The sequence below is a fragment of the Triturus cristatus genome, chromosome 6 (assembly GCF_964204655.1).
Source record: "Triturus cristatus chromosome 6, aTriCri1.1, whole genome shotgun sequence".
NCBI lineage: Eukaryota > Metazoa > Chordata > Amphibia > Caudata > Salamandridae > Triturus > Triturus cristatus.
Genome location: NC_140589.1, coordinates 1,844,987,148 through 1,845,011,308, shown reverse-complemented (window position 1 = coordinate 1,845,011,308; position 24,161 = coordinate 1,844,987,148). Strand labels below are relative to the sequence as shown.

At 46.7% G+C, this 24,161-nt stretch overlaps 1 protein-coding gene across 2 annotated transcripts in view; it reads left to right on the top strand.

Annotated features, from left to right (window-relative positions):
- Positions 1-24,161, top strand: part of IFT172 (intraflagellar transport 172) — a 1,173,227-nt gene that overhangs the window by 738,751 nt on the left and 410,315 nt on the right. For both annotated transcript variants that reach the window (XM_085613308.1, XM_085613307.1), the window contains 2 exons: positions 3,017-3,133; positions 13,955-14,097. In XM_085613308.1, the coding sequence (XP_085469434.1) occupies positions 3,017-3,133; positions 13,955-14,097 (260 nt within the window). The remainder of the gene's footprint in view (positions 1-3,016; positions 3,134-13,954; positions 14,098-24,161) is intronic.

Below are 24,161 nucleotides of genomic sequence, written 5' to 3'. Positions count from 1 at the left end.
TACCACGGAGTCCTATGCACTATGGATGAACTGGTCAGGGATAGTTAGCTATGCTTTTCTGCCTCGCCCTCTTCTTCTGTTCATGGTTTGGAAGCTTCGACAACAATCTCCCACTTTCATCCTGGTAGGCCACTTGGGCCAGACAGTCTTGGTTCACCACCAATCTCAACCTCTCCCTAGTGACTCACAAGAAGCTGCCCAGCAGGCCAAACTTTCCCATGCAGAGCCATGGTACGCTAAGGCACCTGAACACAAAGCAGCTAAACCTTCCGATCTGGCTCCTGAGGTCTTACAATTTCTCTACCTCAACCTGACTCAATAGTGTATAACCATCCTAAAGAAGGCTGGCAAGTCTTCGAGGAGAGCCTGTTATTCAGCCAAGTGGAAAAGATTTGTGCACTACTGTATTTCTCCCTAGCACATCAACCTCTCCAGGCAGCCGTTCAAGACACTGTCTGTTACCTGCTTCACTTGCAAAAGTCAGGCCTCGCTTAGACCACCATTAGACTTCATTTGTCTGCAGTTGCTGCCTAGCTTCAGAAAAGGGAACACATACCACTATTCTGGTCATTAAAGAGTTTCTGGAAAGACGTATGCGCCATTCCACCCAGGGTTCCTACAGCCCCCTCCTGGAATCTCAACATAGTCCTCACCAGACTTAGGGGCCCTTATTGGGAACCACTTCATTTAGGCCCTCTACAATTCTTTTCCTGGAAAGTAGCTTTCCTAATGGAAATCACCCCCCTTAGAAGTGTGAGTGAGCTTAAGGCTCCTACACTGGAAGATCTTATCCTTCAAATTCACCCCAATAGATTAGTCCTTAGAACAAATCCCAAATTGCTCCCCAAGGTGGTCTCTTCTTTCCACCTCAATCAAACTATTGAACTCCGGGCGTTCTTCCCTCGTCAATAGTCCATGGCAGAGAGGGCTCTTCACATGATCATCTTCTTTTATATCTCTACCCTCCATTCCTATCTTCACCCTCCGTGTGGGAAATACAGTCTAACAATGGATCCGATGCCCATGCTCATAACTACCTGTAGGTGGAGTCTCTAGACCTTGTGACTTGACGACTTATTCGAAGAAAAACAAGCTGCACAAGTCCGAGATCAACACTGGATGGCAGGAGTATGCAAGACATGTGAATTTACAGCTCTTAATGCCACAAACAGATGCTTACAGGGTAAGTAACGTTTTCCTTTTAGATGGGAAAACTGCCACATTTTTAAAGCTAAATATGCAAAAGCTTTTTAGGTCTCGCCTGAGCCAGCGCATGCGCTGCTCTGGCGAGACATTTAGTAGCTGCTTTAAAAGTGCTACCTTGCCGGCCACCAGCTTGCTATTACGCGCACAGCACTTTTTCCCGTCGCGCGTGCGCGCGCACCTCTCGCGTCACCACTCGCGCTTTTTATTTTTTTTAATTTCATGGTTGCGGCCAATGCTTGCACAGAGCGCGTCATCGCGATCACTTTCGCTTTTACCGTGATCGCGATGACTTTCGCGGCCACGCGGCGTTACTTTTATGGCCGCGCGGCCAATGCTTGTTTTTTGTAGGTGCTACTTTTTCTTTTTGTTTAGGCACTTCATGAGTGTGTGTGTTAGTCTGCTATCTCCCTCTTGTACTGTGTTTATCCTGCCCTCTCTTCTTCCGTTGTTTGTGTTGCTTACCCCGATAATCCCACCCCATTCTGTTATCTGTGTTGCTTGCAAAAATCAGCCCTCTATCCTTCCGTTGTCCTTGTTGATTGCTCTCAACCGCCCTCCATTTTTCTGATGTCCGTACTGCTTGCCACCACCGCCTGCTCTCCTTCCACTGACCGTGTTGCTTGCTCCTAACCACCCTCTCTCCTTCCATTTTCGGTGCTGCTGCAACCACCCAGTCTCGTTCCTTCCCCTGTACATGTTGCTGCCACTACCCACTCTCCCCATTTCCTATGTCTGTGTTGACACCACCCACCAAAACCAACAGTAAAGTGCTGTGACGCAAATACCTCTGGCTGCATCATACGCCCAGCCCCCTATGTTGTCTGTGCTGGACTCCATGTTGCCTTCCCCTCCACACTGACCTCTATGTTGCCTCCCACACTACAATAAAGAAGTACAGCCATATCATAGCGATCCCCCATCCTCCAATCTCAAAGTTGCCTCCCGCCTGCCCACAAAAAACAAGCATTGGCATGGCCAATAGGTTTCGCCTTTGGGACCTTTTAAGGTTTTAGCCATGCAACAGTTATTGTTGCACCAAGAATGTTGTGCTGCATAACTAAATACTTAGAAGGTCCCAGGAGCGAGACCTATAGGCTATGCCAATGCTTGTTTAAAATAATTCTTGTTTCCATTCTTACATCTTCAAAGTTGTTCAAAGCACATGATGCTGGCCAGGATACCCTTACTGAAGAACAGCAACAACTTTTCAAAATTAACTTTTCATCATCTCTATTGTACAGCAGTACCTAGCTGTAAGTAACGCTTTCCAGGAAGGCTAAATAAGGTAGAATTATTTAAGTTTGGTGTGGACTCCCTGTCTTCCACCTTTTACACAAACAACAGCCTTCCCATCCAGGTTTGTTTAACTTTCTGTCATAACCACGAACACATCAAAAAACTAAGGTATTGCAGCTCTTGATGCTCCCTAACCTCATTCAGTCAAAGTACTCTTTGCATTCTGCTGTTCTGACTATGGACCTCATGTTCAGCCAACCGTCATTAACATACTGAAAACCCATTTTTTAAATTATTTCCTTGTGCACCGCTTATTGAGTCATGAAGATGCGCCAGAGGTGATTGTGATTTAAGAGCAGCACTGTACGTCTCATTGTTTAAGCACTGTTTGTTGAGTCTCTCAACTGACAGAACCCTGGAAATCTCTTGTTAGGTTGTGTCTGTAACCGTAGCAGTTTCTGCCCCTGTAGTTGGTTTTCTGAGCTAGCAATTAGCCTTTTAGATCTCTGGACCCTTGTGTTCTCGCTGCAAGTTATGGTGCACTTTCTCATACAGTTTGTTGTCTGTCTCCCAGGAGCTGGAGGCTGAAGGCCGATACAGAGAAGCAGAGTACCACTACCTGGAAGCCAAGGACTGGAGAGCAACAGTGAACATGTACAGAGTAACAGACATGTGGGATGAAGCATACAGAGTAAGTGTCATGACTCAGTCAGAAGATGCTGTAGGTTTTCAGCGTAAGGGAATGACAGAAGAGGATGTTATGCAAGCATCAGAGGAAGTGGATCACACATATGCAACAGAAGGTGATGAACCTGCCCCAGGACATGCATCTAGAATGAGGGTTTTAGTTATTGATTGATCACATTTATCAGTACTTTATCAATGTATTGGCAGATGCAGATCCATCTGAAGCAGGAGCAAGTCCTGTATGCGCAATGATCTTGGTGGGTGTACAGAGAAGGATGCGGCTTAGGGTACCCCCTTTCACTGTGATGTAACAAAATGTCAGTGCTTGGGAGCAGTTTACGTAATCCAGGGTGTATCTCCATTCCGTACATTTTCCTGATCTATTAAGTGGTGACTTATGTAGATGTTAGATTTTTTAGTAGAATGCTGTAATTAGTCACTCATTGAGTATCGAAGAATTCATAAATTCTAAACGTGCATGCAACATATGTTCGCAACAAAGGTATTTGTAATAACGCTTCATCACGGCTAAGTTGATTTAATTTAAAAATTCAAAATGCTCTTCAGCAGGCTACGTAATCCATAAACAAGTAGCAATAGTTTATGGCCCACCTGTCTGGCTGTATAGCATTAAGGATTTTTAACGTGTTGGCTAGCAGTTTGCAGTTTATAATTCAAAGCAACCCAGATCTACTTTGTGAATGTTATAAACAAGCACAACATTGTAGATAAGAAAAAAATGACCTTAAGCCTATAATTCGTCCATATTAAATCTCTTTCCTGCTTTTCTCCAGCATAGAATCCAAAAAGAAATAACAACTTTGTGACTCTTAAAGGAGAGACACTAAAGGACAGTTAAAGGCACCTGATGACCCTCGACGAAAAATCAGATCTGAAGTAAAGAAGCAAAGATTGCAGTTGGCATCTGCTTCAGAGAAGTCACAAAGGAAGACTTACTCACTTGTGAAGGGACCCTCTCACCCCTTCTACTAAGGGTCTGTGTTCTGGTCAGCCACTACCTTCTAAGAAGGAGACTAGGAGTGATTTTATCAGGAAGCATAACCGGTCACTGCCACTAGATTCTGATATGCCACAGAAAGAATACAATCACTTCTTTGTAAATGAGCTTGTCAGTTTCCAAACTTGATGACTACTTGGTCATCCACAACTTCAAGCCTCACCATACTTGTCAAAAAGAGTGCAACTACCAAAGTCTGCTTCATTGCCGATACTACAGTCGGTTGCAAAATTATTGGCGTCAACAGCAACTGCGTTGTCAACAAGTTCCTCAAGTCTTTATACTGTTTTGTCAGGTCCAGTGCACCTGACAAGTCGCTTCTGAGTGGAGCCTGCAGCAGGGTCCGCTCCGTATCTACCTGACTTTCCTGGAACCAGTGTGACTCCCTTCCAAAAAAAGAGGTCTATGAGGCCCTACACTTCATATTTGGGTGGCCCGACCCATCTGAAGTGCCTTCGGGCCCCACGGGCGCGAGAGGGGACCCTACTAGATTCCCAACAGCGAGTTTGTCCTAAGTGCTAGTCGTGCCCCCTGAATCCAGTGCTGGATCCAGGGCAGCACTGTCTATGATACTGCGACCTTCCTCAGTGCCGGCTCTAGTACCCATGCTCCCGGCACTGCAATGCCATCCCCATTGTTAAAACCCATCTGCAACATGAAGCCGAATGGGTGTCTTATAACCCCGGCTTTAGGTCTGACCAGGGTCATGGCTTCCGAGTTGGTGCCAGCGTCTTTTTCTTTTGACAGGCTTGGAGAGGATGATGAATTGGAGGGGTCGAATGACTCTTATGGGTCCTCTAGATGACACAGAGGACAACTGGTAAGAGGAAGTGGTCTGAACACCTCACCAGACACTGGCCTAGTCTCTCACCCTGTCGTGGCTAAGAAGAAAGATGCCTTATTTGTAGTGGTGGTGCGGATGGTGGCTGAGGTCTTGGACCTTACGCAACCCTAAGTGGCAGTCAAGAAGAATGTCTTGACGGAGGTGTTTCAGCCAGGAGTTGCCCTCACCGAACCTTGACTTCCATTTAATGAAGCCCTTACAGATGTCCGTCTCAGGGCCTGGTCCAAGCCCTGTGCACAGGACAATTGCCTACCTCCATCGTCCTGCTCCTGGGGACCCCAGTTTCCTTACCCAGCACCCCACCCCGTAGAGCTAGGTAGTCCAAACCGCCACTTCCAGAGTCAACCCTGGCATGTTCCCTACCATTCCATTGGATAGGAAATCCAAGAGGCTAAATCATTTGGGAAGAGGAGGTTCTCTTCTGTTAGCCTAGCACTGCAGTTGGTGAGCAGCGCGTGCCTCTTGGGCCAATATACCCATTTGATCAGGAATTTTGTTGTGCAAGAGCTGCCCATGGTCTTGAAAGAGGCCTCAGCCATACTCTCCCAAGCTATTGCTGACTGCAGAGATGCTACAAAGTGTACCAATCTGGTGTGGATTGTACTTGACAGAATTGCTGGGAAGAGCCATTTCATCGTCAGTGGCCCTTAGGCGCCAAGCCTGGCTGAGAACCACTGGCTTTTCGGGGGCTGTCCAAGCCTCGCTCATGGACATGCCCTTTGATAACTCTTCTCTTTTTGGTGAGAAAGCGGACTCAGCACTAGAGCACTTTAAGGATAACAGAGCTAGGGCCAGTCCATGGCCCCTTGCCAACCCCAGTCCCCCTTCCTCTCCTTTTGTGGCTACAGAAGGGGCTTTCAGCCTCATTCATTCCTTCCCAGCAACCAAAGCCAAAAGGCTTTTTAGTGGCCGAGGACACAGATTTAACAGACCACTTGGGTCTATTAGGCAGAGGTTGAGCCAATCCACCACTCCCCTGGCAGCCGCAGCCTCCAAACCCCTTTAAACGATAGACAACAACTGTTAATCAAAAAACAGTCAACAAAAGAGAATGTAACAATATGTGTATTAAAACATTCCACCAAAGCACATAAAATCAAATCCATAATTAACAGACATTGGTCCTTCATCCAAACTGAACCTGACATTATGCCTCTATTCAATCAAAAACCTGTGTTTGCTTTTCAACTGTTAAGAAATTTGAAAGAGTTATTGTCACACACACAAAAAGTAGAGACAGACACATTCAAATGTATGCAAAGATGTGCAAACTGTGTTCATTGCAACAGTTGATAATGGGCAATAACTTCACTCATCCAACTAAGGGCACTACAGTCACATTACAACATTCTAGCACATGTGTTGGAAAACGAGGCAGCATCTGTGAGGCCTGCACAAATAACATGACTACATTTGTCCTTCACTGGGAACCAAACACCCAATTGTAGCGCCTGACTCTCAGAGGGTAGCGTTGCAGAGCAGTCTGAGGCTTACTCAAGGGAGGTGGTGTGGGCTAGTTATCGCCATTTGCAGGTGCACAAAAATAACACTCAATAATTGATTGTCCAGTCTGTACTCTGCTTTATAAAAGTAAGAGTACATTTATTAAACACACACACTACTCAATACTATGCACCAATTTACAAATATACATAAGCTGTTGGAATTACTTTGTGACATTGCATAACATCTCCACCCCTCCCGCAAAGGGGGTGTGGGGTCTAGTACCACCACTCCCATGTATGCACATCAACTTGCCCCCAATGCAGATAGTTGAACATAACCTGGAGCGAGGGCCCTGCGCACTGGCACCATCCCAGTGGCGACTCACCCCCTTGCCTCAACAAGCATTAAAAAGGGGTAAACCTGCCTTGGTGACACATGACCCTGACTGAGCATCTCCTACTGACCATACAGTAGGCACCTCTAAATCTTAAGGGCTAGCAGTCTGGGATCTTCACCTAAGCGCAGCAGCAAGAATCCATGTTTACGCACACTTTAGAATGACAGCACTCATCACCTTGGTTGATCATTTGAATGCATGGCAATTACAGCCCCTAAAGGCATCACAGATGAAATCGCAGGATTACACATCTACAGCCAGACACCCTAGCAGGACTGTCTGGCAACATAACCCCACTTGGCTTATGACATCTCCTTACACATGTGACTTACAGTCCCTTCAAAAGAAGTACTCCTGGCAACTACACTTCTCCTGCAGTTACCCTCTTCACTTTAAAAGGAATCACAGGTAAAAGCATGGGATTACGTAAATACAGCCAGACCCCCTAGCAGGAAGGTCCAGCAACATAACTCCATTTAGCTTAACATCACCTTACACAGGTACTTCACTTTACACATGTGACTTTCAGTCCACCTAAAAAGAAATAACCAATAGTAAATGCATTTCGGTGCAATTACACCACTTCACCTCCAGGGGATGCCCTTCATCAGACATCCCCCAACTCAGCCCTTCACTCCGTGATGCACTTCATAGTACACCCTCAGCTGTAGAACATAAGTTCCAGCCTAGAAGGTGTTAAAGGCTGGCTGAGCCCTTGAGAGGTTATTCTTTCAGATGCCCCGTGAAACGTAGGGGTGGGCTGTTCTTCTTTATGCTGGGGGAGACTGCACCTGCTCCTGCAGCCCCCCCTGCACCGCTTTTCACACGTGAGGGTGACCCCCTCCTCTGGGGGCCACCAGGCACCAAAATGGCAGATTTCTTCGTGATGGGGGGGGGGGGGGGGGAGACTGGGCCTCTCCAACAGCTCCCCCAGCACCTTTTCACAAGTGAGGGTGACCCCCCTCCTCTGGGGGCCACAAAGCACCAAAACAGCAGATTTCCAAAGGCCTGGCGACGCATTATGGGGCGCTTCATGCTCCTCTTTACCAGCCCCAGCCACTGGGAACACTCTCCTCTGCCCTCTGGGACTCTGAGAGCGTAGATTCAGCAGTGTGCTGTCTTCACTGGCTCCTTGCGCCAGCCTTTCGCCAGGCTCTCTGTCTGGGCCCCTCTTGTCCCTGCGCATAGGCCCCTGTTTCTGTGCACCAGTCCTGGGCTCTTCTTCTGGTGCTGATAGGGTCCTGGGGGCAGTCAGGGGGTCTCTCCTTCCAACTGCCCATTGCGCCAGGCTCCAGCACCTTCAGCCTCAGCCGAGCACACACCCCAGAGAGCTTCTCTTCCTGTGCAAGCACTTTTTAAAAGTTGAGTAGGGGGCTGGCAGGAAGTCTCTGTTGGTCCTATCAAACAGCGACACATCACTTACCTGCCCCTGCTCCCTCCTTCTTGTCCAGCCTCTGGGTTTGTTAAAAATGGTGTCATCCAGTGTCTCTAAAGCCCTTTTCGCTCACGCTGCCTTCCCTCCTTGGTGCAGCCTGGTGCCTGGCACCCAGTGACAGCTGCTGATGGATGAGCCTGTAGCCCCTCCCATCTTCTCTTCGTGGAGAGGAGGCCCTAGCTTGTGGAAGAAAGGTTATCAATCCATCCAGCTGAGGTCAGCCCTCAGCCTGGGTCTGGTCCTGGCTGGCTCAGGGAAATATGACAGTTCTGGATGACCCAAAAGCAGTACAAATATGACTTTGGACTCTGCAGAATACTTCTTTTCACCTCCAATACAAAGGACTTTAGTGCATGTCTGGAAACTGTAGGCCTTGTGGAAGTTAATTTAGCCATGGGCCCCACATTCCCTTAGGGAAATAATGAAGTGAAAACACAGTAAAACACACTGATTTTCCCTGGCATGTTTCTTTCCAGCGTATAAAGCCTATTCCATATCACCATCCAATACTGCATAAGTCCTGCCACACCATTCACTTTGTAGCTGCTCCTGGACTGCGCACGCTAGGAATCTCCCCTGCGCAGCCCGTACACGTGTGCACACGCATGTACACATGTGTCTGCATGTAACCAGCCCGGTGTCCCTTACTCCAGCTGCTGCGCAGTGGCCTGGTCAAGCCAGGGGAACACCAGTAAAATCCCCATGCAGTCTCTTACATCCTGAGTTCACTGTGGGTGAGTCCCAACTTATGAGGCTCCCCCACAGTAAAAGCTCAACAATTAGGTGCTCAAAAATCAAAAAATCCGGGCGGCCCATAGTGTCAGAACCACCTTCTAACAACATGCAACACCGCAAATGTAATTTATGCTTTGAAATGGACAGGTGGTAAATTATATGTGGGAAAAACTGAACGAAAATCCGGATATCCGAACATAAAAGCAACATCAGAAATCACAATGCCAATTGAACTGTGGCAATGCACTGGCTTCAAGCAGGACTCAACATAGCACAATTACGTTTTACCATCTTAGACGCCATTAAACCAAGATTTGAAAAAGACTCTCACAAACAGTTGGCGAGATCTGAATTATTTTGGATAAAAAAACTGAATGCAATGCACCCACACGGGATTAATGACAGACTGGAATTTGTTTGTTTTTTATGAGACTTTATTCATTCATGAGCAATATGGTGTATTTATTTTATTTTTAATTTCATTCTTATTATTATTTTTTTCATTGCTATTTTGGATTCAGGTTCGCTGGGTTCTCATTGCTATAAACACGCTCAATATGTTTTCATATTAATATTGACGTCATATTTGCACTCTGTCACGTTTTGAGTCACACAGCTATTGTTTTTGGATGCAGGGTCTCTTTTATATAACTTTCGGTTTAGATATGGTATACACCTTTAAGAACTTGAATACTGGGCATGTTAAGACGTTTGGCACATCACTCGCCCATATGCATCACTTCCTGATAGCCCTTCACGTTCACTAACATTGGAGGAGAAATGATAAGGAGGTAGGCTTGTAGAAGTTTGTGACGTGTCACTGAATGAGTGAGCACTTTTTGTATATCATTGTTCGATAACAAATTTCCAACCTGGGAAATACTCAGCACTGTCGGTATTAATGGCAGCAACATGTTTGGTTGTTTATGGGATCGGGAGACACTGGTGCACGTAGAGCACTCTTTTTTTAAATTTTTTACATTTTTTTTTAGTTTTCCAAAAACCTTTATTGATAATCTGCACAGTACATCAGTGTAATGTCAATCAACAATGTTATTGCATTAATAGTACGCCAGTATCTTACACCTTCCCGCGCAAATTCATTACATATGATCAACATCCTCCCCCCAACCCAGCTTATGTAATACTCCACCCACCGGTCATAGGGTAGCATAGGAATACAGCACACTAAGAGCAGCACGGTCCATAGAATACAGGTCTTCTGGATTCAACAGAATGCAGACCTCTTCTTTACAGTTGAAATCAGCCAGATGGTCTTGATCTCCCGTGTCTGTGGCAGGTACCTGAAATTTCCCCTGTGTCCCTTGCAATCGTCAATAGTCATGCACTGCCTCATCATTGCAACCCGCTAAGGACTCAGCGTCTATTTGGGGTGTTCCCAATTGGGTGCCAGCACCGCCCTCCTTTACGGATCCCTCCTCTTCCCCTCCCGGATCTTCTCCCTGGACTACCGCAGTTTCCGGTAGATAGGCAGTCAGTGACCCCCAAATATTTTTCTGTCGAGAGTTCATGGGTAACAGTTCAACATAATAGTGCATGTGATCTTGCCACGTAGTCATCTCATTTATCCACTCCTTGAATTTAGGGGCTCGTCCCCGTCCCCACTTGCAAACTACCTGCTGTTTTTGCCAAGAAAAAACCCATAGCCAAGTATTTCTTATGCACTGCTTTTATGCCCTGAGTGAGTCCCAATAGAGCCATGAGTGGGTCCGGGACCATTTGTATGCCTATCATTGTGGACAACCCTTCAAAGACCTGTGCCCAATATGTGGCCACTTGATAGCAGCCCCATGCTAAATGTATAAAATCCGCACCCTGCTGCCCACATCGTGCACAATTATCTTGATCCCTCAGTAGGAGTTTGTGTAGGGGTATGGTATAATCTATGCAGAAACTTAAAGTGTATAAGGCGAAGCCTACTGTTACCAGCGACCTCCTCTGTCTGCCTGCAACTGAATTCCAATTGCTCGTCTGTTAGTGGTTCATCCAGGTCATTGTCCCATTCCCGTCTGGCCCTTGGAAGTCGGGGAGGTGGCCCCTTTCGGATGTGCTTATATAGTGTTGATACAACATGTCGTGGGGTTTCCCCCTGTAACAAGTCATGGAGGGGAGCAAGCGTTTCTGGCTCATCCAGAAATGCTGGGGTAGCCGCCTTCACACTTTGTCTGAGCCTAATATACATGAAAGTGTCCATGGTAGTGGGTTCATGTCCATCAAAAAATTGTGTCTTAGATCGAAATTGTCCCCCTACATAGAGATCTCCCCAGGTGGTGTAGTGCAAACTATCCAGTAATTTGCGGCAGAGCCCTTCATATGTGATTGTAATAAGGGGTCACGCAGCAGACGTATTCTGGGGGAGTACATCATAGAACCTTCACGCTATATGGCCCCACGCAGCAAGAGTACAATCCACTGTGGAGGGGTCTCGCTCTCGCCCCGTCACCTTGGTGAAGAGGTAGCCTTTTGGGGGCGTCGGGGACATATAGCCGTCTTCCACCGCCAGATGCGGCATGAAGAGAGGCGGATGGAACCAGTAAACTGCGAAATGTGCCTGTGAGCAGTAATAATAGTATTCAAAATTGGGAACGTTGTATCCTCCCTGCTGATACGGTAACATCAGTGTGGCTAGGCTAAGTCGCGCTTGTTTCCCGCCCCATGTAAGTCGTGTAAGCTGATTTTAGTGTATTAAAAAAGTGCCGCCCGGGATGATAGGCGATATTGACAAATAGATACAAGAGCTTAGGGAGTAGGACCATCTTAATAAGGGAAATCCTCCCTGCCATTGACAATGGGAGACGGATCCACTTGCCGTTCTTGTCGGCTGTCTTATCGAGAGCACCCCCATAGTTCGCGCGCATCAGTGCATCCCTGTCCCTGGTTATCTGCACCCCCAGATATTTTAACTCATCACTCTCCCAAACCAGGGGATAGTCCAATTAGTGCTGCTGGGTGTTGGCCGTGAGGGGAAATACAGCAGACTTAGCCCAATTTATTTGGATTCCCCAAATGGCGCTAAATTTGGTTATCTCCCGCAACACTGGGTTAAGATTCTCGTGAGGTTTTTTGATATATAGGGTCATATCATCCGCATTTAGTGAAATTAGCAATTGCCTGGCAGGGTAGACCAAAGAGCGCTCCTTGTGATGTTGTCGAAGCTTCGCTACAAAGGGCTTGATGGCTAAAGCAAATGAGATTGGGGAGAGCGGGAACCCCTGTCTCGTGCCTCTAGAAACGGTAAAAGGAGTGGAATGGGCGCCATTCAGTAGTACCATCGCCAACGGCTGCGTGTACAGCAGTTTAATCCAGTTCAAGAGGGAAAACGGCATCCCCATGTATTGCAGGGTGCCTACCAGATAATCCCACTCCACCGAATCAAACGTTTTGGTGGCGTCAAGGAAGACCGCCACCGCCGAGCATTTGGGGTCTATGTCCTGTAGTACTGCAAAGAATGTTCGAAGGTTATGGGCCGTGGCACGATTTGGAATAAAGCCCGCCTGGTCTGGCAGCACCAGTCGCTCCATTAGGAAACTGAGGCGGATTGCTAAAAGTTTTGCTAGGATTTTAGTGTCGCAATTCAATAGAGACAAGGGCCGGTATGACTCGTAATGTAGCGGGGATTTGTCGGGTTTTAACAGCGGAATTATTTGAGCCTCCCGCACAATGTTTGGCAGTGTTCCTTCCTCTAGCGCCACGTAGAACACGATCGGCGCTAAGATTGGCATGTATGCTTTATAAAATTCTATTGGTAAGCCATCAGAGCCTGGGTCTCTCATGTAGAGCACTCTTTTTCTGTGTGTATGGACAATTCTTTGTTTCCAATCATGAGTCATAGCATGAATACTGTTTTTTGGTTAACTCACACAGTGTTTTTGGTTTTCACATATCCGGGTGATTAGGTTATAACAAGGGCATATGTCAGTTATAGATTTATTTTATTGAGGACTAGATTGAGCTAACTATTGTTTCAATTACGTTTTAGATTCTGTAATCTGAAGGCCCCTGACAAAGGGTCATAGATAACCCGAAATGCATTGGGCAGGACTTTCGGATTGATTGGAGTTCAAACTGCAAAATATTGTAAATTACAGATGATACAGCACAATATTGAGTACAACAGCCAATAAAGAAATTGGTGCAACATGATTATAGCTCGCAATCATCGAAAATATATTGAATAATACGTCGACATGATTTGATAAAAAACATCCTTGTTTTTGAGTTAAGTGTGACCGGCAGCCAGGGAGCGGTTTTCCGCACCTGACATAATATAGATTACAGCATATAAAAACGCAGTGGAGACGTACTTGGTGAAAAATTTACAGTAGAGGATACTGCTTACAAGGGCAAAGTGAAGGTGTTCCACGAATAAGGACAAAGTAGAAGTGTAAAGCTTATAAAGATCAACTAGAGATGTTCCGTGTGTAAAGACACAGTAGAGGTGTACTGGTATAAGGGCACATTAGAGCTGTATAAGGTAGAAGGGAACATCAGAGGTGAAAAGTGGAAAAACACTCAGTAGAATTCTATCACTGATAAGGACACAGTAGAGGTGTACTGCATACGAGGAAGCCACAGAGATTTAAAGCATACAAAGACGCAATAAAGTTGTTCCACGTATAAGAATATGCTGAAGCTGTACCTAGTATAAGGGCACAGTAGAGTTTTACCAGGTGTAAACGCAGGCCACTTCGTCAAATCAAACAGAACTCACAAGTATTAGCATTGGCTCCAAGTGCCAGGTTGGTGGCGTCTTTGACTTGATTGATAGGTTGCCCTGCACCAGACACATCTGAACACTATGAGAGGGAAATGTGGCAAGGTGGACAATTGCTTTCCTTAGTAGTGTAATTTAGCAATAGGGAAATGTCCTTTTGTAGTTACTGCTCCTTGAGATTTTAGCTTTAATTTTATTGATTTCTTCCACTCCAGGTGGCCAAGGCCCACGGAAGTACAAATGCTCACAAACATGTGGCGTACTTGTGGGCGAAGAGCCTAGGAGGGGAGGCGGCCGTCAAACTGCTCAATAAATTTGGTCTGCTGGAAACTGCCATTGATTATGCTGCAGACAATGGGTGAGTAAAATCCCTGACACTGTTGCTTCCACCATCCCTGAAAGATAACAACATTTGTGCTTTCCTAGTGCAACCTTTGCTCAGACTGTCTTGTCGTGTACTGAAGTGAGCATTGCCACTGTAGTGCAAAAAAACGGTGTTGTTTGGATATACAGGAGGAGGACCAGTGAAGGACGCAGTCTGTGAATATCCTGATGCAGGGGTCACCTTTGTCTTTAGTCCGGAGGGCATTGTACATGAATTGTAATGTAGCTGTCTCTGGGCTGCAGCATGATCTGAAGCCGGATTAGCATTATTGCAGAAAAAGTTGGTGTTGATGTTATGTTTGAATTGATGTGCTCTAGAGATTTTTGTTAAAACATATCTTTAATGATTTTTAAAAAATATGCTTAGACACACATTGTTTGTTTTGTTATGTTAGTGTATAGCACACAAATGACTCAAGAGGGTATCCAGGCACTTAGGCAAGGTGTGTGGTCCCAAGGTGCTTATATGAAAGCCAGGTCTTCAGCTTCTTGTGGAACTCAATAAGTGAGAAAGAGGCTCTGATGTGTTGAGGGAGGTCATCCCATGTCTTGGGTGCGATGTAGGAGCAATGGAGACCTCCAAATTTGCTTTTGCAGACGCGGGGCACGTGTGCGATTGAGGCAGAGCGTAGGTGTCTGTTCGGTTGGTGAAATTGTATTATCTGTTCGGGTATTCTGGTCCAGTGTTGTGTAGGGCTTTGTATGTGCGTATGAGAAGTTTGAATAGTATGTGCTTATGAATGGGGAGCCACTGAAGCTTCCTGAGCTGTGGAGTGATGTGGGTGTGGTGTCGGAGGTTGAGTATGAGTCTTGCAGCCGCGTTCTGGATGGTCTGAAGTCTGTGTAGGAGTTGCCTGGAGATTCCGGCATAGAGAGTGTTGCCTTAGTTCAGCCTGCTGGTGATGAGGGCTTGTGTGATGGTCCGTCTGGTGTTCTGAGTCAACGATTTGAAGATCTTTGACAGCATGTATAGGATTTGGAAGCAGGAGGTGCACTCTGTTGACTTGAGCCGTCATGTTGAGCTTGTCATCCAGGATCATCCCTAGATTTCTTGTATGATCTGTGGATGTGGGTGTTGGTCCTAGCTCCAACAGCCACCAGGAGGAATCCCATGGGGAGGTCTTGTTGTAGAAGACCAGTAATTCTGTCTTGTCAGAGCTGAGCTTCAGGCAGTTGGTTCGCATCTAGTCTGCTACCAAGGTCATGCAGTTGGTGATGTCTTATGATCGGATGATGTTGGCTCGTGGTGTCATGTACATATTGAAAAAAGTGGTACTGAGGCACAATCCCTGTGGGACACTGCATTTCTGATGGATACATCTGCCAGTGGATTCCTCACCTTGTGAATATCCCCTGCGCCAGCATTCCACGGAACTTTTCTTCCCCAGCATTCCACGTCGACGTGGGCGACGTCATAATACACCGGCTCCGCTCGCGACTCCGAACGACGTCACCGGAGCCATAAGAAGCCCACGTCGGCGTGATGACGTCTGTTCCCTTTTTTTCCGCGCCTTCACATATCAGTTTCATGGTTTCCGAAGTGAAGGGTGGCAGTCTGACTCTTTAGGTTCTTCCCATGAGGAAAGAACAGATTCATTTGACAGCGGATCCATGTATGCCAATCTCGTGGAGTCTTCTCATGAGGGTGTTGTGGTAGACAGTATTGAAGACCGCGGAGAGGCCGAGCAGGATGAAGGCTGCTGTTTTTCCTTGGTCCAGGATGTTTCGAATACCGTTGGTGGCCGCGATGAGGCCTGTTTTGGTGCTGTGGTTCTTTCTGGATCCTGATTGTGTGTTGTCTAGAAGATGTTGAAGTTCAAAGTGGGTTGTGAGTTGCTTGTTAATGGCTTTCTCAATCACCATGGCTGTATAGGGGAGCAGGGAGATGGGTCAAAAGTTGCTCAGTTGATTCAGGTCTGCTGTGGGCTTCTTGAGGAGGGCGTTGATTTCTACAAGTTTCCATTCATCCAGAAAAGTGGCGGACATGATAGAGGTGTTGATGTGGTCAGGGTGGTGCTGATTGGTGATGTTCGCAGATTGTCAATGTGGTGGGGGCATGGGTCCATTGGGGCCCTTGAGTCATTGGTCGGCATGATTACATATTGGAGCTGGTGGTCCCAATTCAGTATTTAAATTGCTAAGGGTGACTAGGAAACAATGACAAAAGGTACTTATGTTGGAAGGGCTTTGGGATGTTCTGGAGTGGGATGGTTACACCTTTCTCCTATGCGTTTCCTTCGGGCTTTGCAACAGGAGACATGGCTTTTGTTGCCTCTTTTTGTTTTGACACTGTGTATAATACATTGTCGGGAGACCTCTTAGCCCTTTTATGGGATAACACACATATGCAGCATGCTGCTTCGTTACAATAACCTGTAACTGATTTTCTTTTCTTTTTATACATACAAAATGAACCTCTTGGAACATCCTTGCATAAATTCCTGTTATTTATAGGTGCAGTTTTGATAAGGCAGCGTGCAGGTTCAGTGCTTCACCTGATTTCTGCGCTTCAGTATGAGAATAGTTATAGAGACATGTGCTGCTGTAACAGTGTGCTTCATACAGAACAGCAGGAATGTTTTTGTGCTTGTTCATCTGAAGGAGTGTGGTACCACACGCTTTGTAGTGAGGGCCTCATTACTTAAAGTGCACAGAATGGTACTCAGTTTTTCGGATGGATATTTCTAACTGCAGATTCCTCACCTTGTTAATTTTCCTAGTCGCCAGACTTGATCAATGACTTGAGACGATTGTCTCAGCAATTCCATTGTGCGTTGGTAGGTGGCATCATGTGGCTCCCCATCGTGTCGGACCTGCTCCAGATGTAACATTTTTGGCCTCAACCTAGATGTCCCCTAGGTTCGCTGATGTCAGTGCTGAGGTGGATCTGGAGCTCACTCCCTCGTTTCTGTGAGAGCCTGACAGATTTTCAGTTTTCTTCTCCACAGTGGAACTGAAATGTTCTCTCCGAAAACAGCATGGTTCAAACCATGTAAGACTCCCACAAACGGATGTTGGTAACGGACCCTTACGAGGTCTGTCTCTGGTGTCTGAGCTCCAAGCACAATTTGACGTTTCGATATCGTTAGACAAATGTTCGATGATAAGGCCATCTAAGATCGCAAAGCCAAATTGTACACCACAAAACTTCCCAATTGTACATCGTGGTTCACTTTAGGAAATCAAAGAAGTCCCGGTCAAGGGCGCAGATGTGCTCTTGCTCCCAAGGCCGATCTCTTCATTGATTATTTTTGAGGTAGAAATCTTCAAATAAGTCCAGGAAGAAGAAACCTAGAAAGTCGAAGCACAGCTCCTCTTCGTACCGCCTTTCCCATCACGAGGCATTGCACAATGTCCCAGATACCTCTAAGCCCTAAACTTGGTTTCCATCTCAGTAGCCAATTCTAGCTCTTGTCTTAATGCACCCCAAATTTCCAGGTCTGTCAGCAACTCCCCAACAACTCAGAGGGTTCAAAAAAGTCATACATAGGATTTTTGGTACCCAACCCCACACTACAGCTTCTGAGGAAATTGCCTTCTTTGCCATCATCATATGAAAGGCAGCAGAAGTTTTGGATATTGTATTACCAACCACAGAGGGCAAGACCAACGTCCTCATGGAAGTTCTACAGAGTGGACGGTCATCGCAAGAGCCACTCCTTCCAGTCAATGAGGCCCTCATTGACTCACTGCTGGCCACCGGGGCCAACCCAAGAACCTGACATTCATATCAGTGAACACCAGCTGCCTCATGGAAGATATTTGCATGCACTATTGGACAGGATGGAGGACATCTTGCCAGCCGTGCCAGAAGTTACCACAGTAGCACTCACACACCTTATCCAGGATGGTCAGCAGTCCCTGTGGACATGCCATTTGATGGCACACGTCTCTTTGGAGACGAGACAAACTCAGCTCTGGAGCACTTTAAGGAAAGCGCGGCAGCAGCATGCTCTTTTGGATTGCCTCTGCCTGTATGGCAGTTTAACCAACAATTTTGCCACTTTCGGGGCTTCAGAATTGTGACTCTAGCAACGACAGTGTCAGATCTTGCCTCTACAGCAGTAGCTCTCTCAAGCCTTTCAAAGCAGATGTCTGGGATCTAGCCGTCAGCGTGCAGTCTTCCAGGAGCAATGAACTGCCCAATCTCCCACACCCCATTCCGCAGCCACTGCCAAACCAATTTAATGTACTTTCAGCAACACACAATCGCCCAGTAGGAGGTTGTGTCACTTTTTAGCTCCCCGGGGTGAGGAGCATCACATCGCATCATTGGGTGCTCCAAATTGTTCAGGATGTTTGCTTCCTCCCCTTTCTCTCCTATTCTCGTGACATTCTTTGTATACCAAAACAGCTTTCGGAAGACCACTTGTTCAGACTTCAAGGAGAAGTTCATGCTCTCTTAGCCAAGGAAGTCATAGAATCAAGACTGGTTGCTATTCCTGTTACTTTTTGGTGTTAAAGAAGGATGAAGTCTACGCTCATTCCTCAGTCATTGCCCTCTGAACGTTGTCCTTTGAAAGGACAAGTTCAAAACACTCACCATAACCCAGGTTTTTCTGGCCTGGATCTGGAAGGCTGAATGGTGGTGTTGGATCTACAGTAGACCTTTGTTTACATCCCCATCCTGTGGTTTTACAGACCCTACCTAAGGTCTCAGGTCGACCACAAGCACTTTCAGTTCTCAATGTTCCCATTTAACCTTACCAGTGCATCTCAGGTGTTCACTAAAGTGATAGTGGTGGTCACTGCTCACCTGTGGCGGTTGGGAACTCCAGTCTTCCCATACATTAACAATGGGCAGAACTCTGGTTCTCTCTTTACGCCACTGTAGAGACCGCGCAGTGTCATAGCTTGTGGGTGTTAAAGTCTCCAAGTTAGTCCTCGCTCAGAGACACTTTCGCTTGGACTGAAGCTCGGGACTCCTTTACGCCTTCCTGCTTTGCCTCTCCTGTCCAAGATTCTGAAGAAAATCAGGAACGACTGGGCACAAGTGTTCCTAGTGGCTCATGACTGGGCTAGGAAAGTGTGGTGCCTGGAACGTCTGGCAATTTGCATCTGTCCTCCTATCCGGCTGCTCCTCCAGGAGGATCTTGTTGCAGCAGTGGGTCAGGGTCCTGCACCCGTGCCTGCACACCTGGCACCTCAGCGCATGAAGATTGAGTAGCGACAGTTGATGACATTCATTCTTCCTTCCAAAGGAGTTGGGGTTGTCTTGGCAGCCAGACATCCCTCCATCCAAACAGTGCATGCGGGACGCTATGAGAGGTTTGTTGTTTGTTGTTCTTTCTGTAACTTACAGTCTCTATAGCCACAGTTAGCTGATAAACTGTTATTCTGTCTCTTTTTAGCCCAGCAGGCCCTTGCTATGGCAAAAGTTAAAGATTACTTATCAGCCCTTTCGGCGTTCCTGCAACTACCTGGTTACCCACCTCTTTTTAGGTCACCTATTGCGATGCGGTTTTTGACAGGGCTCATTTATATGTTCCTGCTAACACCATTTAGAATGTTGCAGAGTTACCTTAGTTTGGTTCTCACTTTCCTCATGTGTGCTCTGTTTGAGCCAATGCACAGATGTTCCTTACATTTCTTGTTAGAATCGAAAACAACAGTGCACAGATGTTCCTTACATTTCTTGTAAGAATTGAAAACAACTTTCTTCATATCGATCACGCCTGAGCTTTGCTTTAGCAAATTACAAGCTCTATCTGTCCAGGAACCATATACAAACTTTTTTCCAGACAAACTGGTTCGTAGAACAAAAGCGGCCTTCCTTCCAAAGGCCGTCACGCCCTTCCACATAGGACAGTCTATCACTCTACCAGTTTTTTTCACCCCTCCATCCATCCAAAGAGGAGGCGAGGCTCCATCATTTTGATCCCAAGAGATCCGTGAGCTTCTACATCGATCAAGCAAGAAACATTGGGTTGTTGATCAGCTCTAGAGAGAAAAAGATGGAAGCAGAAAAGAACCATCTCCAGATGGATTTTCTTGTGCTTCGAGAGCTGTTATGGGCTAGCCAAGAAACAGCCTTCTGAAGACTTACTTGCATACATATTCCAACGGAGACAACGGTGCTACTACCGCTCTGGCATAAAGTGTGCCAGTGTTGAACGTCTGCCGGGCAGCTATGTGGGCATGTTCACAAAGCACTACTGCCTGGATAGGGACATTTTGCCTGACCTGTCCTGCAGGATTTCCTCGTCTGAGCCGTTCCAGACCCACCACCTGGAGAGATACTGTTTTGGTATCTATTCACAAGGTGAAGAATCTGTGGTTAGAAGTATCCATCAGAAGAACAAGTTACTTACATTTGGTAATGATCTTAAAATAAAATAAAAATGCATCAGTGAATTTATTGACTTCTAGGAATATAAACGAGTAAATGGTGCTATTGAGTCAGAATCAAATTTTACTTCCACCCACCACAGTAAACAGCAGAGGGCAGTGGGTCAGCCCACTTTAGCCCAGTGGCTGCTCTCATTGTGAGTGACAGCATTTTATTGTGCACAATGTGGTCATCCCCAAATTAAGTAGTGCACTTCAGTACCAAGGCTCAATAAACAATGTTTCATATCTTAATACTTTTTCTGCTTCCAAGGAAGCACCCCTCACCTAGACTCTCCCCTGTTCTGCTTTTAGCTGTCAGTATGCATCAAATGCACAGGAGTGTTTCAGCTGAGCACTCCCAAAGATTTCGCTGTTCTTTATGTATGTATTATTTTGAAGGCATACAGAAGCTGCCCCTTCATGTGGGAGATAAGAAAGTTCTCAGCTGAGGCTGGCAATTCTGCCTTTATGAAGCCTCCAAATCTTTCTTTCATGTTGGGAGCCAGAATAAATCAATGTAGAGAAGGTCACACTAAGTGATACCTGCTCCAGAATGAGTTTCTATCCGCCTCAAATAGAACTGGTCCACAATTGCCTAGTTTCAGTAAAATAAATGCAATGAATTGCGTACCAGCTATTATTTTTTCAGAAGATAACTTGTAATGCATGGTACATGGATGCATGTCTAGAAAACGTCTCCTGTTTAGACCACTTGCTTAAGACAGTAGATCCTTAATGCGTATATTTGTATGTTTGCTCTCTGTATGGTTCACCACTTAACACTGCTTCTCATCTCCCACCGTGGCACTCGGTCGACAGCTGCTTCTTGTCTTTATAGTAATAAGATTCAGTTTTCTGAAATGCTGAATTTTGGACTTACACGCATACTTTCATTGGAAAGGCCTCTGTGTAATTAAAGACCTATTGCTTCTATACATCTTATGCTACATGAATCTGTATAGCGCTTACTCCCACTTCTATTATCCTCAAGTGAGTTCTAGCACTTGCTGCATAGTTTTGCAGTGCCCTAGTCCTTCAAAGAAACCAGATTACTGGTACTCATTGTATAGACCTCAGTATGAAGTGCTAAGGTATCCCTGCTGGGGCTTGAACCCATGATCCGCAGATCTGAGGAACACACTTGCCAACCCATTTTACCGGCTTGCTTTTTCTTTCAAAAATACTTATTATTCAGCAGTTTACACAAATACAATTATAGGATTTCACCCGCAAACTTCTCTAAGCAGATGTCCTGTAATATTGACTTACAAACTGCCTAGCCCCTACTGCCTCTTAAGTAAAAAGGAGAATTGCCCACACAGCTGCTTTCAATGCACACTATTCTAAATAGGTATTTCAGAAAACCATGCAGCTGAAAGGTTACGTACCTCTGTAGCTGTCTTTTCAATAGAAAACATAATTTCTGATGGATACATCTGCCAGTGGATTCCTCACCTTGTGAATATCCCCTGCGCCAGCAATATTCGGAATTTTTTCGTAGCTCTCCACGCCAACGAGGACAACATCACAGTAGCATGGCTCCGCACACGGCTCTGCTGACGTCACTGGAGCCATAAGAGAGCCACGTCGGCGTGATGACGTGAGTTCCCTTTTTTCAGCGCCGTCGACGCTAACGGTTTTCTGGGACTCTCCGTAGCTTGTCTGGTTACTTTGTTTTTCTGGATTGTTTCTGGTCCTCTCTTGTCTCTTTCCTGAAGATGTCATCGAGGAAGTCAGGCTTCAAGCCCTGTAGAGAGTGCGCAGGACATATGTCCATCACGGATCCTCACGAAGGTTGTGTCTGGTGCCTGTCGTCGGATCACGATGTCGAGGGGTGCTCTTGCTGCCGTAAGATGAACCCGAAGGCTTTAAAGGAGAGAGAGGCCAAGCTGTTCATAGCGCAGATGAGGAAGGAGAAGAGAGGTCGAAGGCGATCCAGGTCCAGGTCGGGTTCGAAGTCGATGTCGGGTCATGCTTCAAGATCAAAGAAGCATAAGAAGAAGAAGAGGCACGGCTCTCGACGCCGTTCAGATAAGGAGACTGCTCCGAAAGCGACTTCTCCAGTTCCTTGGTGTCGTAAGGACTATGTTTCTCCTTCGACTTCGAATCCGGCTTCACCTGTTTGTCCGGCTTCGCCTGCAGCTTCTCCGGAGTGTTCTCCAGCTCCGGCTCCATCTCCGACACTGACACATTCTCCGGCTCCGGTGGAAGAGGCTCCGGTACCTGATGAGTCTTAGACTCCATTGGCTCCACCATGGGCGCCGATTGGCCCGAGTCCGGTAATGACTCAGCCTGAGCCTTTATCGAGCCCTTACTCGCCTTTCCCTGGCCCGGGTCAAGACTCATCGCATTACTTGAATGCCATGTATGGTGTATTTTCAAGAGCAATGTACCCCTCTGGAGCACCTTCGGGTCCCATGGGTCCAATGGCCTTTAATTTGGGGGTTCCTCAGGCCTATGCTCAGGCTCCTTTTATGCCATTCCTTCCAGCGGCACCGTACTGGCATTTCCCGGCGCCGAAGACGTCAACACTGTTCCCTTCATCTTCGGCTCCAGCTCTACCTCGTTCGGCTCAGGCTGTGCCTCCGGATCCGTGTTCGACGCCGGGTCCGGCGGAGTCGTGTGTGGCGCCGCTGACGCCGGTTCCGAGGATAAGATCCAGGCGGGAGGCGCAGAGGATTTTGGAAGAGCAGAGGTATCAGGCAGAAGAAATGGAGGAGAGTGAACTTCAAGAGTCAGGTGACTTAGTTGAAGACTTAAAGGAGGCAAGTGGCCTTGATATGTCCCCAGAATGGGAGCTTTCTCCTCCTTCAGATGCTCCCTCTAAGGATGTGGTTCCTTACCACACAGTCATAAGGAAGGCAGCGGAGCTCTTAGACTTGCATCTCCCAACGGCTGAATTTAAGTCCAATATCTTGACGGAGGTTCTTCATTCTCCCTCCACTGTAGTAGAACCTTTGCTTCCTTTTAATGATGCCATCACTGAGCCAGTTATGGAGGTTTGGTGTAAGCCCTTTTTGGCTCCAGCAGTGTCTAAATCTGTTGCTAGGAGGTACAGGGCGGCTCCAGGAGATCCGGATTTCCGAACATCCCATCCTTCTCCTGAGAGTCTGGTGGTTCAAGCTGCCTGTTCGAAGAAGTCTTCTGGAGCTTTTCCTCAAGTTCCTAGTGATAGAGAGTCAAAAAAACCTTGACCAGTCGGCCAAGAAGGTGTTCTCCTCGGCAAGTATGGCCTTGAAGTCCACAAATGCCACCTGGCTTTTGGGCCGTTACACCCACGCCCTGATGGATTCTGCAAAACAGCTGTCTCCTAAATTGTCTGAGGAAGACCGGCAAAATTTTAATGAGGTCTGGTCGGACACTCAAGCAGCTGCACGACAGGTTATTCAGAGTGGTTTGGACACTGCGGACTCTGTTGCCAGGATCATGGGCTCCTCGGTTGCCACAAGAAGAAGTGCTTGGCTTAAGTCGTCGGAGTTCTCTCCAGATGTGCAGGCAACACTTCTAGACCTACCCTTTGATAGTTCTGGACTGTTTGGAAAGAAAGCAGATGCAGCCTTGGAAAGGTTCAAGGACAGCAAAGCCACAGCTAAGTCTCTGGGCCTGCAGGCGCAGCCTAGAGGTTCCTCTTTCAGAAGGTACAGAGGTTTTGGGAGGTGGTCCTTTCGGTCCTACAGGCAGCCTCAGCAGCAGCAAAATACCCTGTAT